Below are 18,149 nucleotides of genomic sequence, written 5' to 3'. Positions count from 1 at the left end.
AGCTCCACAGGACCTTGTTAGTTTAGCTTGTTGAGAGCCCTCCTGTTCTCCAGCTCATTGACCTGTTATAACTTGGCAACCTGTTTGAACTCCGTTACCTTTGTATAAAAGACACCTTGTCCACACACTCAATCAAATACAGACTCCAACCTCATCCACAATGCCAAGACCAAGAAGAGCTGTGTACAGGACATTCAGAGGTATAAAATTGTTAGACCTGCACAAGGCCTGGGATGGGCTACAGGACAATAGGCAAGCAGCGTGGTGAGAAGGGCAACAACTAGTTGGCGCAATTATTGAGAAAAATGGAAGAAGTGTTGAAGATGAAACCGTCAATCACCCTCGGTCTGGGGCTCCATGCAGAATCTCACCTCGGTGGGGCTGCATAATATCATTGAGAAGGGTGGAGGGATCAGCCCAGAACTAAACACGGCTAGGACCTGCGTCAATGACCTGAAGAGAGCTGGGAAACCCACAGTCTCAAGGAAAACCTAATTAGTAACACACTACACCATCATGGATTTAAAATCCTGCAGCACACGTCAAGTCCCCCTGCGTCAAGCCAGCGCATGTCCTAGCCGTCTGAAGATTTGCCAAATGACCATGACTGATGAATCCAGAGGAGGAATGGGAGAAAGGTCATTGTGGTCTGATGACGACAAAAATAGAGCTTTTTGGTCTAAACTCCACTCGACCGTGTTTGGAGAAGAAGAAGATGAAAGTTTACAAAACCCAAGAAACCCCATCCCAACTGGTCAAGAACTACAGGAAACGTATGATCTCTGTAATTACAAACAAAGGTTTCTGTACCAAATATTAAGTTCTGCTTTTCTGATGTATCAAATACTTATGTCATGCAATAAAATACAAATGAATTACTTAAAAATCATACAATGTGATTTTCTGGATTTTTGTTTTAGATTCRGTCTCTCACAGTTGAAGTGTACCTATGATAACAATTACAGACCTCCACATGCTTTGTAAGTAGGAAAACCTGCAAAATCGGCAGTGTTTCAAATACTTGTTCTCCCCACTGTATATATCAATATAATATGTCTTAAGATATATCAATATAATATATCTTTGGAATCCTGATTAATAATGTCCGGTAGGACCTTTTTTATTCTGAGTAATACATTTTGACAATATTTTTACATCACAACATTGAAGGGTGGAGGTGTGTTCTTGGCACATCTCTATGGAAAGCAGGGGGGACTAAGGATGTGGGGTGGGGAAGTGTAGGTGGAGAGAGAGAGATTAAATGGATCTAAGGCTCCTACTAGGGAGAAGAAATTGATTCCCCACATTGGAGACGAGCGGCTGCAGGTTGGAGCTGGGCTGGAGGCTTGGAGACGTCCAGGAAGGTGGGTGTGGGAACCCCATGTTGATCAGGAACGGAAGTTTAATGGGGATGCTAACGGGTCATGTCTGGCTTGTAGCGTATTCACAGTTTACATCTATAATGTAGATTCATCACATTAACTTGGAGTAAATGTATTCCATCTTTCTGTGAAACTGTCTATTTGTTTACTATTTTGACTGTTCATCTCGTGTTCTCCTCCAACAAGTTTTCAGCCTTCATTCACTTTGAGTGTGTATTTACTGACCCTACTCTCTTTCTCAATGTTCTCATTGATTAAGTTCCCTAAACCTGAACTGCTAATCTATCTTGCATTAGACCATTCAATTGTGCCTTTTCTTAACGCATTGGAGTAAATTCCCCTGACCTTTGCATTCCTGCTTTACGTGTCCTTAACACAGATTTGGCAGACACTGCTTTCACACAGACCACAACACATCGGGTTGGAAGCAACACACACATTCTACAGAATATTTATTGAAATGTTATCTATGCGGACTTTCCAATATACTGCTTATTGATGGAGTTGAACTGGAATTCCATTGATGTACACGATCGTTCAAAAGTTTGGGGTCACTTTGAAATGTCCTTGTTTTCCTTGAAAACACACATGAAACGAGTTACAAAATGAATAGGAAATAGTCAAGACGTTGACAAGGTAATAAATATTGATTTTTAATTGAAATAATAATTGCGTCCTTCAAACTTTGCTTTCGTTAAAGAATCCTCAATTTGCAGAAATTACAGCCTTGCAGACTTTTGGCATTCTAGTTGTCAATTTGTTGAGGTGATCTGAAGAGATTTCACCCCATGCTTCCTGAAGAACCTCCCACAAGTTGGATTGGCTTGATGGGCATTTCTTACGTTTCATACGGTCAAGCTGCTCCAACAACAGCTCAATAGGGTTGAGATCCGGTGACTGTGCTGGCCACTCCATTATAGACAGAATACCAGCTGACTGCTTCTTCCCTAAATAGTTCTTGCATAGRTTGGAGCTGTGCTTTGGGTCATTGTCCTGTTATAGGAGGAAATTGGCTCCAATTAAGCGCCATCCACTGGGCATGGCGTTGCAAAATGGAGTGATAGCCTTCCTTCTTCATGATCCATTTCACCCTGTACAAATKTCCCTCTTTACCATCACCAAAGCATCCCCAGACCATCACATTGCCTCCACCATGCTTGTGTAACAGTATAACTTCAGTCCGTTCCCTCGCCCCGATCCGGGCGCGAACCAGGGACCCTCTGCACACATCAACAACAGTCACCCACGAAGCATCGTTACCCATCGCTCCACAAAAGCCACGGCCCTTGCAGAGCAAGGGGAACCACTACTTCAAGGTCTCAGAGCAAGTGACGCCACCGATTGAAAGGCTATTAGCGCGCACCACCGCTAACTAGCTAGCCATTTCAAATCCGTTACACTTGACAGATGGCGTCAAGCACTCCTCCAGCATCTTTACATTTTTTCTGCGTCTCACGAATGTTCTTCTTTGTGATCCGAACGCCTCAAACTTAGATTAGTCTGTCCATAACACTTTTTTCCAATCTTCCTCTGTCCAGTGTCTGTGTTRTTTTGCCCATCTTAATCTTTTCTTTTTATTGGCCAATCTGAGTTATGGCTTTTTCTTTGCAACTCTGCCTAGAAGGCCAGCATCCCGGAGTCGCCTCTTCACTGTTGACTTTGAGACTGGTGTTTTGCGGGTACTATTTAATGAAGCTGCCAGTTGAGGACTCGTGAGGCATCTGTCTCTCAAACTAAACACTCTAATGTACTTGTCCTCTTGCTCAGTTGTGCACTGGGGCCTCCCACTCCTCTTTCTATTCTGGTTAGAGCCAGTTTGCGCTGTTCTGTGAAGAGAGTAGTACACAGCGTTGTACAAGATCTTCAGTTTCTTGGCAATTTCTCACATGGAATAACCTTCATTTCTCAGAACAAGAAAAGACTGACGAGTTTCAGAAGAAAGTTCTTTGTTGTTAATTGCAAAAGGGTTTTCTAATGATCAATTAGCTAATCCAAGTTTATCATTTTAAAAGGCTAACACAACGTACCATTGGAACACAGGAGTGATGGTTGCTGATAATGGGCCTCAGTACACCTATGTAGATATTCCATAAATAAAATAAAAAAGCCATTTCCAGCTACAATAGTCATTTACAACATTAACAATTTCTACACTGTATTTCTGATCAATTTGATGTTATTTTAATGGACAAAAATGTTGCCTTTCTTTCAAAAACAAGGACATTTCTAAGTGACCCCAAACTTTTGAAAGGTAGTGTATATATGTAGCACCTGTTATTAGTTAACATCATCAATAATAACTCCAGGTAAATGATAGTGGGTAGTATAGTGTATAGCCCAGAGAAAGGGAGAACAAACACAGGCATTAAAAGACAGAGACACAAGTCCATTTTATTCAACAAAGAATAAGTCCATAGATTAATTGAGAACCCAACAAACAGAGGAAGCACTACAAGCCAGGCTGCTGCTAACTCGGCATCCTGGGGCGACAGGCAGGATCGCAGGAATCACAGCAGCGGCGGAATACAAGGGAAAATAGATTCAACCGAGCAGGAAGAGGAGACGTGCCGCAGATGAGGGGGAGAGAGACGAGGAGGTCACTGATCCAGAGAGAGCAAGAGTGAGAGAGAAACGCAGAGAGAGATAGAAAAGTAGTGAAAGGGAGAATAAGAGTTAAAGAAGCTGATGGAGGTCTACAGGGTGCCCCCTCCTCCTCTCCAATCCCCCTCTTCAGCTCTCTGAGAGGAATCCCTCCTAGGCCAGTGTGTGTTTGGTGTTTATGTTAAAGTGCCCCCCTCCTCTTTCTCCCATGGCCACGGTGATGACGGATGAGTTAAACCCCTGCTCAGGAGAGGGAGATGTGAGGGAGTGTGGACACGGACACACACACCACACACACACGCGAGCAGCACACACACACACAGACAGACAGGAGGGCAGATACATTCAGAAGCACAGCCATGCACACGGACAAAGACTCACAGGTGCATAAACTAAACCCAGTCCATGCTATGATTAGATACACATTAGTCTCTGTGGTTGATTTATTATGTCTGTTTGTGTGGTTGTGATTACTCATGCCTGTGTGTCAGCTATATATATATATATATATAGCGGAGAGCGGAGATATATATATGTGTGTGTGTAGAGCGGAGACCAGGTTGGACAGTATAGACGGGTCTGGTCCCTTCCCTTTAGTCAGTGTTCCATGCCTAGCAATGAACTCCAGGGGTCAAAGTCAGAGGTCAAAGTCAGTATAAGTTCCAGTAAGGCCACAGCAGGGTCGGTCACTCAGCATAGTCTGTCTCCACTGTCGCCTTGGCAACCGTTGTGGCCACCTTGGCAACTGTTGCCAAGCACCCCGTAGCCAGGTGGGCTGAGGGCGGGGCAGTGGGAGGGGCTAGATGCTGGGCCGTTGGCGGGTGGTATCGTAGGATCGACACACCTGTGACTGAGACACCACCCCATGTTCCTCCTGGGAGAAGGCATAGCCATCTAGAGAGAAGAAGAGGAGGGGAGAGGGACAGGTACAGTAAGTACACCACTGTATGTTTACCTACCTACATAGAAGTAAATCCAAGGCTGGGACAAGGATACTCACGGGACACGTTGCTCTGCTGCACAGAGTTTTTGCACCCCACATTGGACGGTGTTTTCCTAAAGACCCGGGTCAACAGGTGGGCACGCTCGTTCAGACTGGAGGAGAAGAGACGGACAGGTAAGTCAACCAATCACAGAATACACAGCCACTGATTGACAGGTTACAGCACCAATCACAGGGAAAATCACTATATCTCTATAACAGGTTAACACAACCAACACAACAGGTGGAAGTACAACTCTGAGGGATAACCAGTCATACGACAGGTCAATTTCTATTGCAACGAATCCTTCAGAACTAACCTGCTCCGGGGCAGGCTAACTCGGGGCTAACTCCATTTATCATGAATGAAGTCTCTGAGCCGTGAGTTGAGGACCAAAGTKAATCAGAAACCCTCCCTCTTACAAAGATTGCATCATCATTCCCATCATTTCAGGAAGAAGACTGATTCAATAATTTATTAATCAAAAAGGTGTTTTTGTGTTTATTTCTTTTTATGTTAAAATACCTAAACACATTATTAGTAATGCGAGGAAGCATTTGAAACTTCTGTATGACTACTACTACAATTATTTTAATCGATAGGAGTGGGAAGAAAAGGTGCTCATGCATTGATAAGCACACCAAAGTAATAAAATAAAGACGGCCCTTCTAAAAGCATATTTCACACCATAACCTGCAGAGTTTGAAAGATAACTTTTCCTTCATTTTGATTTCAGCACAAATTAACATGTGGCTCCGACTKGCCCATGGATTGATGTTTCAGTACGTCTCAATGAAGAGTTTGGCGTTTGACTAGCCGTGTGCGACATGTAGCAGGGTTGCAACTGCGCGTACGCTTTGATCACACTGACAGCTTCATTGCACTTTGGTACACCAGAATTACAATCATTTCCAATGACAACGCTGCGTTTGCCTTGCAGCATTGCGTTGCAGAGGCAGTGGCAGTGCGTTCGGTGTGGTGCATAGCATACGTTGGATTTATGGAACGTATGTGTCAAACTGTATGCGTTAACGGATTGACATAAATGGTAGCAGAAGGTGAATGTTGAACTTTTGTCGCATTCATATCCAGATGATACTGCGAACTATTTTGCGCAAGGCCGTTGTCGGTGTGTTTGAAGCGCTAGAGTTAGCGGCAGGCGGTCGAGCAATATCCACCGTCGTAGTATGGTTGAAGCCTGAGCTGGTATGTGAAGCTAACTGAAGCTGGCTAGCTTTAGAAAATCCTGAGTAGATATAGCTTACTTCGTAGTATAACCCTCAGGATTCTTTGATTGTGACCGAACACTATCTGAAGCTTAGCTTGAGTGTCACTGGCCTGCTACACTATCGCTGAAACGTTTGCAGAGCGTGGGACGATTCATCTGTAATTGAACCTGGGAGTAAGCAGCGCCGCTCGGCTAGAGGCTCGCGTCGCTCAGCGTAAATTACACTCTAGGTTCTGGTCAAATTACGACACACAGCTCACCTCCGAGAACACTTGATCAAGTGACTCGCGCTCTGCTCATGCGGTCCAGAAGTTACACGGCCACCCCAGTGTAACGCCCATGTCACCCTGTCTGTGCTATCATGCCAACTCCTTGTCACTCATTCTCATGCCAATGACTTGACAATAACAACCTTTGGCAAGAGCACAAACAGATCTAGGACCAGGTTATGATTTCCTTCCCTTTATGAACACATATAGGTGAAAACAATGGATAGTCCACCCTATTGCTTACACCTTGAAGACCTGCAGATCTGAGGTCTTGAAGGAAAGGAACAAGGAAGTGAGAAGAGGAGATCATTTTGTACTATTAGGACATGGCATAGGCACTTGTCTTTCCCACTAACACGGACTTTGCTGATAAAGGAAAGGAGGGAAAATGTACAACTGTGATGTGTTGTTGTCTTCAGATGAATTGCACTAGTTGTAAGTCTCTCTGGATAAGAGTTTCTGCTAAATGACTAAAATGTCCATGTAAATAGCCAAGTCCTTTTAGTATGATAGAAGTCAACCCCTGCCTAGACCTTACACCAAGACAAGACAACTTCTTGATGTGACTACCAGAGCCATACCTGGGAGGGTAGGGGCTAGGGGGCTAGGGGGCTGGGCATATGTCTTGGCTGGTACTGAAGAGCAGATTGACATTCAGTTAATCCAATCCCATCTCATTATGTGACTGCCGGGCAAACAGACAGCCATGTTAAGCCCCCCCCCCCCCCCTGCTCTCTCTCCAGAGGAAGACTACACCCTCTGTTTTCCAGGACAAACAGTCATCCCTCCTCTACTCTAAACATTCACGCTCACATGCAAACATGTGCAAATTCACACAAACATACACGCATACATCCCCCAGCCTTCCTCTCTCTCTCTCAATCCTCCTCCTCACTAATGGCAATGCTAAACATTCTGTTAACAGTCAGTATCCAAACAGAACAGAATGTTTCCTTCTAACAGAATGCTTTTACAGAATTCTTCCCATATTGTCTGATTCCGCTGTGGAACACGTTAGGTTACTTCTCTAAATGAAGCATTAAATCACATGAGGGGTTTCCCTGGCACTGGGGCAGGGGCCCTGATCCGATCCACAGAGTGTGTGGACCCAGGCCAGCCTCCCCAAGGTTACACTTCTGAGCAAGCAGCATGGATCTATTCTTTATGGTACCACAGGGAACTTAGACCTGGTGTGTTTGGCAAAGCCTGAAAAACCGTTATGAAGTTTTGCAACCGTATCATTCGCCAAAGAAAATTAGGTCTGCTAAATGMATGACAAGGTGAATGAATGAAGAACAAATTGAAAGACTAAAAAATAAATATATAAATAGCACATCTGTAAAGCCATGACTGAATCCATCACACGTCGCCCCTGTAGTGTCGCTGTCTGAAAGGGGAGTGAGACTCCAAACAGTCCAAGGACGCTCCACATCTAATTACTTCCCCAGAGAAACGTTGGTCCTCTACCTTTCCCATCCTCGTCCCAATCCTCTCCCGTTATGAAATACAAATACAGATGTGTGCGTTTCTCCTCTGTGCTTCTCAAACTCCTCAATGCTTTCCATGGTCGTCGCTGGGGGTTCCTACCCATGTCTGGGAGAAGGTTCAGCCCAGGCCCTCACCTCGAGCCTAGGGAAGGCTGTGTGCACCGATCCGTCCAAAAACAACGCTCTGCCTCCCCTCCCTGTCCCCAAGCACCTCCCCAGCCCACCTCTGTCCGAGCCAGTTCTCGGTTCTGGACTGTTGGCCCAGCCGTCTCACTGGATGATTGAGGACTATTGTTCCTGCCCAAAGCCCACCAAAGAGCCCCATCCACAGCCAATATCCCACACAACCGCCTCTCAATTGGCCAAACCTCAGTCTTCCATCTCCCACTCCATTCCTCAACCTAATATGGCCAAATACCTCCGATCTTTTAAAGCCCCTTCTAACATGATCAACCCTGAATGGTTCTAATCCTTATCTTCTGATCGATATACTGACTACAACCCACGATACAAAACAAACACACACACAAACGGCAAACTCTAACACACAACCACAGAGGCTACAGCACACTCAGTCCTTACAGCAGTGCAAACCTGTCCACTTCCTGACTCGACACAATCAGATGGAGAGATAGGAAGAAGAAGATGGGGAAGGAAAAGAAAGAGATATGATGAAACATGAGTGCTGAGGTGGGTGAGTGACTGAGTGAGAGTAGGATGCAGTGAGAGAGACGGGGGAGGAGTCTTGCGGAGCAGGAGCAGACACACAGGTCAGAGTTCACACAGTGAGCCAGGTCAAACCAAGCCAAGGTGCTACCTGTGTCTGTGCCCTGAGCTCTGGGGCTAGGGGACCTCAGGGTTGGCTTTGGCCCTGTGGAAGGGTCAACCATGTTACCAACAGGTTAGCTGGCCATGGTTACATCACTCTCATATGTGGTATACGCTAGACATTAAAACACTGGGACATAAATCTAAATAAACACATCAATCTTACAGACTTTGTAACAAAATCTTTAAATGGCGGGACCCCTCAGTCCAAGGAATTCTCATTACCTCACATGGATATGCTACGAAAATGACATGAACGATGTCGCAGTAAGATCTGTGCCCCCGCCCCCCCCTCCCCAACTGTGACTCCTTGATGCAGTGTGTGTGTGTGCGCGTGAGTCTGACCTGCGTCCCTGCTGCGTCTCGGAGCACGGCGGCCCCTCGGTCTACAGCCCCTGGCCTCCAGCTCCTGAACCTCTTCCAGAAGAGACTTCATTCACAGTGGACGACCCCCTACAACACATTCACAGGAATATGTTGCATTCAGGATTCACAGGTTTTTTGGTGATATCTGCGGGCAAACAATGCTTGATTTCTTTGGCATTCAAATTGCAAACCTTTTCTGTCAGTTAAATAATATTTGTTAGGGCCTCCCGGGTGGCGCACTGCATCACAGTCTAGCTGCGGCACCAGAGTCTCTGGGTTCGCGGCCCAGGCTCTGTCGCAGCCGGCCGTCGACCAGGAGGTCCGAGGGCGACGCACAATGGCCTAGCGTCGTTCCGGAGTTAGGAGGTGTTTGGCGGTAGGGATATCCTTGTCTCATCGCGCTCCACGACTCCTGTGGCGGGCCGGGCCGCAGTGCGCGCTAACCGAGGGGGGCGGCGCACGGTGTTCTCCGACAACATTGGTGCGGCTGGCGTTCCGGTTGGAGGCGCGCTGTTTTAAGAAGCATGTGCGCTTGGTTGGGTTGTGCTTCGGAGGACGCATGGCTTATCGACCTTCGTCTCTCCCCGAGTCCGTACGGGAGTTGTAGCGATGAGACAAGATAGTAATTACTAGCGATTGGATACCACGAAAATTGGGGAGAAAAGGGAGAAAAATCATAATATTTGTTGTCGTGTGGCTTGACTGAACCATTATATGTTGGTGAAAGGGTGCTGATTGGTTAAAATTGCGAACCACTTTTTGTAGTGTGTGTTCAGACAGTTTATGCAGTAATTTGACCGTTATTATGCGGTAATAGTGCGAATGATTGGTCAAATTTGCAAGCCCTAGCATATAGATGCGGGAATGGTTGATTTTACAAAAAAATCTGCAATCGCAAAAATCTTGGTACAGTAGGACTGTGCTTATTCACACGTGTATGTGTTCGTATTGAAATGTGAGAAAACACATCGCTGTTCATTATGCATTATGCATTGATTTAAGTGGTATTTATGCAGTGTGAGTGTGTTACTCACGCGTTCCAGGCAAAGTCTTTGAGGAGACAGGCTGCTGGCACCAGGCCAGCCCCAGCCAGAAGTGCCAGCACTGCATCACTCTGCTAGCCTACAACAACAACGTCAACACAACATCAAACACACACTCCAGGAACCCAGGAGAGAGACATACAACACATTCCAGCCAGTCAAGAGAGACGTTAGACAGACACACTCCACAGGGTCTCCACCCTCTGTTGTCCAGCTGCAGAACAGCCTCGTTGACCTCTAACCAGGAGTCTGTCTCCAGGTTAATCATCCTCTAAACCACGTCTCTCCCCGCTTCCCCCCTCTCACCTCTCTCCCTCGTCCCTCTAAACCACCGTCTCTCCTCCCCCTCTAACCACCGTCTCCCTCCGTCCCCTCTAAAACCACCGTCTCCCTCCGTCCCCTCTAAACCACCGTCTCCCTCCGTCCCCTCTAAACCACCGCTCTCCCTCCGTTCCCCTCTAAACCACCGTCTCCCTCCGTCCCCTCTAAACTACCGTCTACCTCCTCCCCCTCCTAAACTACCGTCTCTCCGTCCCCCTCTTAAACTACCGTCTCTCCGTCCTCTTCTAAACTACCGTTCTCTCCGTCCCTCTCTAACTACCGTCTCTCCGTCCTCTAAACTACCGTCTCTCCGTCCCTCTCTAAAACTACCGTCTCTCCGTCCCTCTCTAAACTTACCGTCTCTCCGTCCCTCTCAAACTCGTCTCTCCGTCCCTCTCTAAACTACGGCTCTCCGTCCCTCTCTAAACTACGTCTCTCCGTCCCTCTCCTAAAACTACGCGTCCTCTCCGTCCCTCTCTAAACTACGGTTCTCCGCTCCACTCTCTAACAACCGGTCCTCCGTCCCTCTCTAACACTACGGTCTCTCCGTCCCTCTCTAAACTACGGTCTCTCCGTCCCTCTCTAAACTACGGTCTCTCCGTCCCTCTCTAAACTACGGTCTCTCCGTCTCTGAAGTCTCTCTCTCCCTGCCTGCTGTCCCCCTCTTTTCAAACTCTCTCTTTGTCTTTCTACATGGTAGCCAATTCCGCCAAATGCCAGTAGCAGTTTGCTGAATATGCCCTGACATATTTCTGGTAACAAAGCCCATCTCTCTACTATACTAGCTACATTCATACAAGTGGACATTGACTGTGCTGTAGTCTACGCTGTACTGGCTAGCTAGCTACATTCATAGTAAGATTAGAGTGTTCCCTTAGTCCCTGTTATGAGGCTGTAGTTCAGAGATGGTCAGAGGTAGATACTTTGGGCCGGACACAGCTGACATTCCCAAGGGGATTCTCCGGACTGAATCGGAAAACCATTATGAGCCAGTCCCAATGACAGCTGGAAACACACCCAGAGAAGCTCAGACTACACACACAGTTTGACAAACACCCACAGACAACAGGGTAGACTGTCGGTCTCAGTCAAACACCTCCACAAACACACCACACCAAAAACACACACATTCTTTGTCAAAAACCCCACACGCACAAATACGGTCTCAATCAAACAGCCACACACGAACACACACACACAAACATAACTCAAACACAATTATTTAAAGCGTAAACACAAAGCACTCAATGAATAGCCCAGTATTCATCCCCTATGGGCAGATGAATGTAGAGATACAGGGAACGAGAAAGGGTGAGAGAGCAGGGGGAAGTGAGGAGGAGAAAGGAGGTGATGGGGTTTCCTGAGCGGGCTGATGGAGGGATTGGAGACGGGGAGCGAGGAGGGGTGATTGTCTCCCCCAGTTCCCCAGTTGGACGGAGCAGCTGCAGGGTTTATTCACATTCCTCATTTGACACAAATTGAATTAATGGTCTGAAAGAGGCGGAGACTCCCTCCCCCCCTCCCCCAGTCTCCCTTCACATTGGGGTACCACTGCACCCTGTACCTAGCCCCCTAAAAAACCCAACATGGGACCCTCAATCAGGGGGTCCCCCATACACACACACCCATCCTCCTCCAGCCCTGCCCAGCTCGGCACACTATAGTCAACACCTCCAGAGCAGGCCGTAAAAGCCTGGGGCTCGGGTGACCGCGCAGCAGGTGCAGAGGGCCTGCAGAGTGGGCTGGAAGGGCATAAATCTCCCAGGGGCTCCAGCAGTGCTGACATGGAACACCCAGAAGGCCAGCCGCCCTGGCGCCGGGCGTAATGAAGGGTTATTATCCCCCACCATCCCATTACCAAAATGACTGACACGTTTGGGGAGAGCTGGGAGGTGGAAAGCACTAAGTCCATATAGAACAGGTCCACAGAGCTGTTTCTAAACTATTATGACATATTTACAGCATGGTCTGAGGCGGGGGTTTTGGGGCTGACCGCACACCTCTACCGGGCACCTCAGCTTTTCAAGTCAACAGGGCACTGTGGACGCGGCTTCATTGAACAGAAGAAGAGACAATTTGAACCATGAGGAGGAGGAGGAGACTTGCCTGGCCTTGCATGTCAGGAGCGATGGGGATGGACGGCCAGAAAGTCGAGTAGACCGTGAAGAAGAGCCCCCAGAGAATCATACTGCCCCACACCGCCAGGTGGGAGAACTATAGGGAGAAAAGAGGGGGAGAGAGAGAGGGAAGGGAGGAGGAGGACGGGGGAGGGAGGGGGAGAGGGAGTGGACGGGGGAGGGAGGGAGAGGAAGAAGAAAGGAAGGGAATAAAATAGAGGAAGTGAGGTCACATAGTTAGTTACTGTACATACTGCATATAGACAACCTTGTCCCTGAGTGTCGCCCCTCCTCTCTGTGGCTCTCCCCTCCTCCCCGTCCTCCTCCTCTCTGTGGCTCTCCCCTCCTCCCCCGTCCTCCTCCTCAGAAAAGAGAAGAGGAAGTTCGATGCGATGTATGTTGCTGTCTCTCGCTTTCCGTCTAATCTTTCTGTGGTCTCTCTCCTCTGTGTCGCTCTGTCGAATCTCTAACCCGCAGCCTCAATAAGAAGCCCTCCAATGTTGGGTCTTTCTGCACCAGTGTTTTCTCCAAATCGTTAATCTTTCCTATCCACAATCTGTCTAGTCTGTGTGTCTATCTGTTGTGAATTCCGTCCGCTCGTTCCTTCCTGTTGTGTGTGTCCTTCCTCCTCCTGGTCCATCTCTCCATCTCTTGGCTCAAAATGTGTCTCTGACTGGTTCTCCATCGTCTTCCCATTCTCTTCTCCTACCTGTTGCTTCTCTTTCCACTTTCTGTCTCCTCAACCATCTCCTCTCTTGTGGTGTCCTTCTGCTGTCTACGAATCATGGTCCTACAATATACCTCTTGTGTCTCTCTGTCCGATCTCCGTCTCGTTTTCTAAAGCCTCCTTTGTGTCTCTACTGTTCTATCTAATCTTGTGTCCTCACTCTGTCTCATGATCAACGGCACTGAATTGGCTTCTAATCGCTTTCAATCTCTGTCCCTTCGATCGGATCCGATCAGTAACTTCTATCTGTCTCCTGACTACTACAACCCACCGGATCATCAATCCTGTGTCTCTCTCTGTCTCTCCATCCAAAACATCCTGGAAGTACACACTCCAACATTCTTACTGACCAACGGCAAACTCTCCTAACAGACACTCACATACGACATCCGAGAAGGGCTTACAGCACACCTTCCTCGTGTCAGTCCTTAACACACGCGTGCAATCACTCGTGTCTTGGTTCGTCCAACTACGTATTTCCCCTTCTCCTGTGTGTATGATTTCATTTTCCTCCTGACCTTGTCCGCATGCAGGTCTCTCGCGGCTCATCATATCTCCTAATCAGATGTGAGAGATAGGAGAAGGAAGATTTTGGGGAAGGAAAAGATACGAGGATATTCGAATTGAATCTACATCTGGTAGGTGTCGTTCTCTGGAGGTTGTGGGTGTGAGTTGCACTTTCCATCTGTGTGTTTCCTCTGTGTGCTCTTCCTGTCTGAGTTGAGAAGCGTGTGTAGGTCTCTCATGCTGTTGTTGTGTCTGTCATTGCCAGCAGTGCAGGAGAGACGGGGGAGGAGTCCTTTTTGGCGGAGCAGGAGCCGACACACAAGGGTTCAGAGTTCACTACAGTGAGCCAGGTCAAAACCAAGCCAAGGTGCTACTGTGTCTGGTGCCCTGAGCCCTGGGGCTAGGGGACCTCAGGGTTGGCTTTGGCCCTGTGGAAAGGGGTCTAACCCTGTTACCAACAGGTTAGCTGGCCTATGGTTACAATCACTCTCAATGAATGTGGTATAACGCTAGAACATTAAAACACTGAGGACTTAATCTAATAAACCACATCATTCTTAGCAGACTTATGTAACAACATCTTTAAATGGCGGGACCCCTCAGTCCAAGGAATTCTCAACTTACCTCACATGGATTATGCTACGAAATGACAACATGAACGATGTCCGTCAGTTAAGATGCTGTGCCCCCCCCCCCTCCCCAACTGTGATCGCTTGATGCAGGTGTGGTGTGGTGTGCCGCGTGAGTCTGACCTGCGTGCCGCTGGCGTCTCGGAGCACGGCGGCCCCATGGGTCTACAGCCCTGGCCTCCAGCTCATGGAACCTCTTCCAGAAGAGACTTTCTTCCACAGATGGATCGACCCCTACAACACATGTGCACAGGATTATGGTTGCTAGTCAGATTACGGTTTTTTGGTGAATATCTGCGGTGCAAAAATGCTTGATTTGCCTTTGGCATTCAATTGCAAACCTTCTGTCAGTGAAATAATATTTGTTAGGGCCCTCCCGGGTGGCGCACTGCATCGCAAGTGCTAGCTGCGGCAACCAGAGTCTCTGGGTTCGCGCCCAGGCTCTGTCCGCATAGCCGGCCCGCGACCAAGGAGGTCCGAGGGCGACGCACAATTGCCTATGCGTCGTCCGGGTTAGGGAGGGTTTTGCCGGTAGGGAATATCTTGTCCTATCGCGCTCGCAGCGACTCCTGTGGCGGCCGGGCGCAGTGCGCGTAACCCGAGGGGGGCGGGTGCCCGGTGTTTCCTCGACAATTTGTGGTGCGGTCTGGCTTCCGGTTGGAGGCGCGCTGTTTTTAAGAAGCAGTTTTGCGGTCTTGGTTGGGTTGTGCTTCGGAGGAACGCATGTTTTTTTCGACCTTCGTCTTCTCACCGAGTCCGTACGGGAGTTTGTAGCGATGAGACATAGAATGTATTTACTAGCGATTGGATACCACGAAAATTGGGGAGAAAAAGCGGGAGAAAAAATTTAATATTTGTTGTCGTGTGGCTTAGACTGAAACCATTATATGTGGATGAAAGGTGCGATTGGTTAAAATTGCGAAGCCACACTTTTGTAAGTGTGGTGTTCAGACAGTTTATGCAGTAATTTTGACGTTTTATGCGGTAATAAGTGGCGATGATTGGTCAAATTTTTCAAGCAAGCCCTTAGCATAATATGCGGGAACATGGTTGATTTTACATAAAAAATCTGCAATCGCAAAAATCTGGTAACAGTAGGACTGTGCTTTTATTCAACACGTGTATGTGTTCGTATTGAAATGTGAAAAACACATGCTGTTCATTGATGATGTATGGATTGATTTAAGTGGTATTATGCAGTTGTGAGTGGTGTTACTTCACTGGTTTCCAGGCAAAGTCTTTGAGAAGACAGGCTGCTGGCACAGGACCAGCCCAGCCAGAAGTGCCAGCACTGCATCACTTCTGCTAGCCTACAAACAACGTTTCAACAACAGACATCAACACAACATCCAAGGAACCAGGAGAGAGACATCACAACACATTCCAGCCACGTCCAAGAGAGAGACGTTTAGGACAGACAACTCCACAGGGTCTCCACGCCTCTGTTTTTTTCACAGCTGCAGACAGCCTCGTTGACCTCTAACAGGAGTCTGGTCTCCAGGGGTTAATCATCCTCTAAACCCACGGTCTCTCCCCGTCCCCTCTAACACGCACCGTCTTCCCACTCCGTCCACCTCATACCTCTCCCGCCTATACATCCTTTCTGTCTTAACCAACGTCTCTCCCTCCGTCCGCCCTCTAAACCGCACCGTCTCCTCTCCTCCCCCTCTAAAAACCAGCCGTCTCCCTCCGTCCCCTCATAAACCACCGTCCTTCCGCTTCACCCGTCTCCCTCCTCCTCTAAAACCACCGTCTCCCTCGCGTCCCCTCTAACTACCCTCCCCTTACCGTCTGTCTCTCTAACTAACTCCGTCCCCTCCCTCTCTAAACTACCGTCTCCCTCCGTCCCCCTCTAAAACTACCGTCTCTTCGCGTCCCTCCTAAACTACGTCTCTCGTCCCCTCTAACTACCGTCTCTCCGTCCCTCTAACTACCGTCTCCTCCAAACTAGTCCCGCTCCTCTCAAACTAGCCGTCTCTCCGTCCCTCTAAATACCGTCTCTCCGTCCCTCTACACTACCGTCTCTCGCCCTCTCAACTACCGTCTCTCCGTCCCTCTCTAAAAACTACGTCTTCCGTCCTCTCAAACTACGTCTCTCCTCCTCTCTCTAAACTACCGTCTCTCCGTCCCTCTCTAAACTACGTCTCTCCGTCCCTCTCTAAACTAGTCTCCCGTCCCCTTCTAAATAAAGTCTCTTCTCTACGGTCTCTCCGTCCCTCTCTAACTACGGTCTCTCCGTCCTCTCTAAACTACGGTCTCTCCGTCCCTCTCATAACTACGGTTCTCCGTCCCTCTCTAAACTACGGTCTCTCCGTCCCTCTCTAAAACTACGGTCATCTCCGTCCCTCTCTAAACTACGGTCTCTCCGTCTCTCTAAACTAGGTCTCTCCGTCCCTCTCTAAATGACTGGTCTCTCCGTCTCTGAAGTCTCTCTCTCCCTGCCTGCTTGTCCCCCTCTTTTCAAACTCTCTCTTTGTCTTTCACATGGTAGCCAAATTCCGCCAATGCCAGTAGCAGTTTTGCTGAATATGCCCTGACATATTTCTGGTAACAAAGCCCATCTCTTACTATACTAGCTACATTCATCAACAAGTGGACATTGACTGTGCTGTTAGTCTACCGCTGTAACTGGCTTAGCTAGCTACATTCATAGTAAGATTAGAGAGTGTTCCCTTAGTCCCTGTTATGAGGCTGTAGTTCAGAGATGTCAGAGGTAGATACTTTGGGCCGGACACAGCTGACATTACCCAAGGGGATTCTCCGGACTGAATCGGAAAACCATTATGAGCCAGTCCCAATGACAGCTGGAAACACACCCAGAGAAGCTCAGACTACAACACACAGTTTGACAAACAACCACAGACAACAGGGTAGACTGTCGGTCCTCAGTCTAAACACCTCCACAAACACACCACACCAAAAACACACACATTCTTTGTCAAAAACCCCACACGCACAAATACGGTCTCAATCAAAACAGCCACACCAACGAAACAACACACACAAACATAAACTCAAACACAATTATTTAAAGCGTAAACACAAAGCACTCAATGAATAGCCCAGTATTCATCCCCTATGGCAGATGAATGTAGAGATACAGGAACGAGAAAAGGGTGAAGAGAGCAGGGGGAAGTGAGGAGGAGAAAGAGGTGATGGGTTTCCTGAGCGGGCTGATGGAGGGATTGGAGACGGGGGCGAGGAGGGTGATTGTCTCCCCAGTTCCCCAGTTGGACGGAGCAGCTGCAGGGTTTATTCACTTCCTCATTTGACACAAATTGAATTAATGGTCTGAAAGAGGCGGAGACCTCCCCCCCCCCCCCAGTCCCCTCACATTGGGGTACCACCCCACCTAGCCCCCTAAAAAACCCAACATGACCCTCAATCAGGGGTCCCCATAACACACACCACCTCCTCCAGCCATGCCCTGCCAGCTCCACCCACTATAGTCAACACCTCCAGAGCAGGCCGTAAAAGCCTGGGGCTCAGGTGACGCGCAGCAGGTGCAGAGGGCCTGCAGAGGGGCTGGAGGATAAATCTCCCGGGGCTCCAGCAGTGCTGACATGGAACACCCAGAAGGCCAGCCGCCCTGGCGCCGTGTGTGTTGTGTGTGTGTGTGTGTGTGTGGGGGGGGGGTTATTATTACCCCCCACCTCAGAAT

At 48.3% G+C, this 18,149-nt stretch overlaps 1 protein-coding gene across 1 annotated transcript in view; it reads right to left on the bottom strand.

Annotated features, from left to right (window-relative positions):
- Positions 1–3,747: 3,747 nt before the first annotated feature.
- Positions 3,748–18,149, bottom strand: part of atp8a2 (ATPase phospholipid transporting 8A2) — a 67,993-nt gene continuing 53,591 nt past the window's right edge. Inside the window, 8 exon segments of the mRNA XM_070446630.1 lie at positions 3,748–4,877; positions 4,984–5,078; positions 8,522–8,555; positions 8,757–8,795; positions 9,114–9,171; positions 9,173–9,230; positions 10,179–10,224; positions 10,227–10,266. Of these exon segments, the coding sequence (XP_070302731.1) occupies positions 4,783–4,877; positions 4,984–5,078; positions 8,522–8,555; positions 8,757–8,795; positions 9,114–9,171; positions 9,173–9,230; positions 10,179–10,224; positions 10,227–10,266 (465 nt within the window). The 3' untranslated portion in view covers positions 3,748–4,782.

This window comes from Salvelinus sp. IW2-2015, linkage group LG14, assembly GCF_002910315.2.
Source record: "Salvelinus sp. IW2-2015 linkage group LG14, ASM291031v2, whole genome shotgun sequence".
In the NCBI taxonomy this organism is placed as follows: domain Eukaryota; kingdom Metazoa; phylum Chordata; class Actinopteri; order Salmoniformes; family Salmonidae; genus Salvelinus; species Salvelinus sp. IW2-2015.
This window is presented reverse-complemented; position numbering and strand designations above follow the sequence as displayed.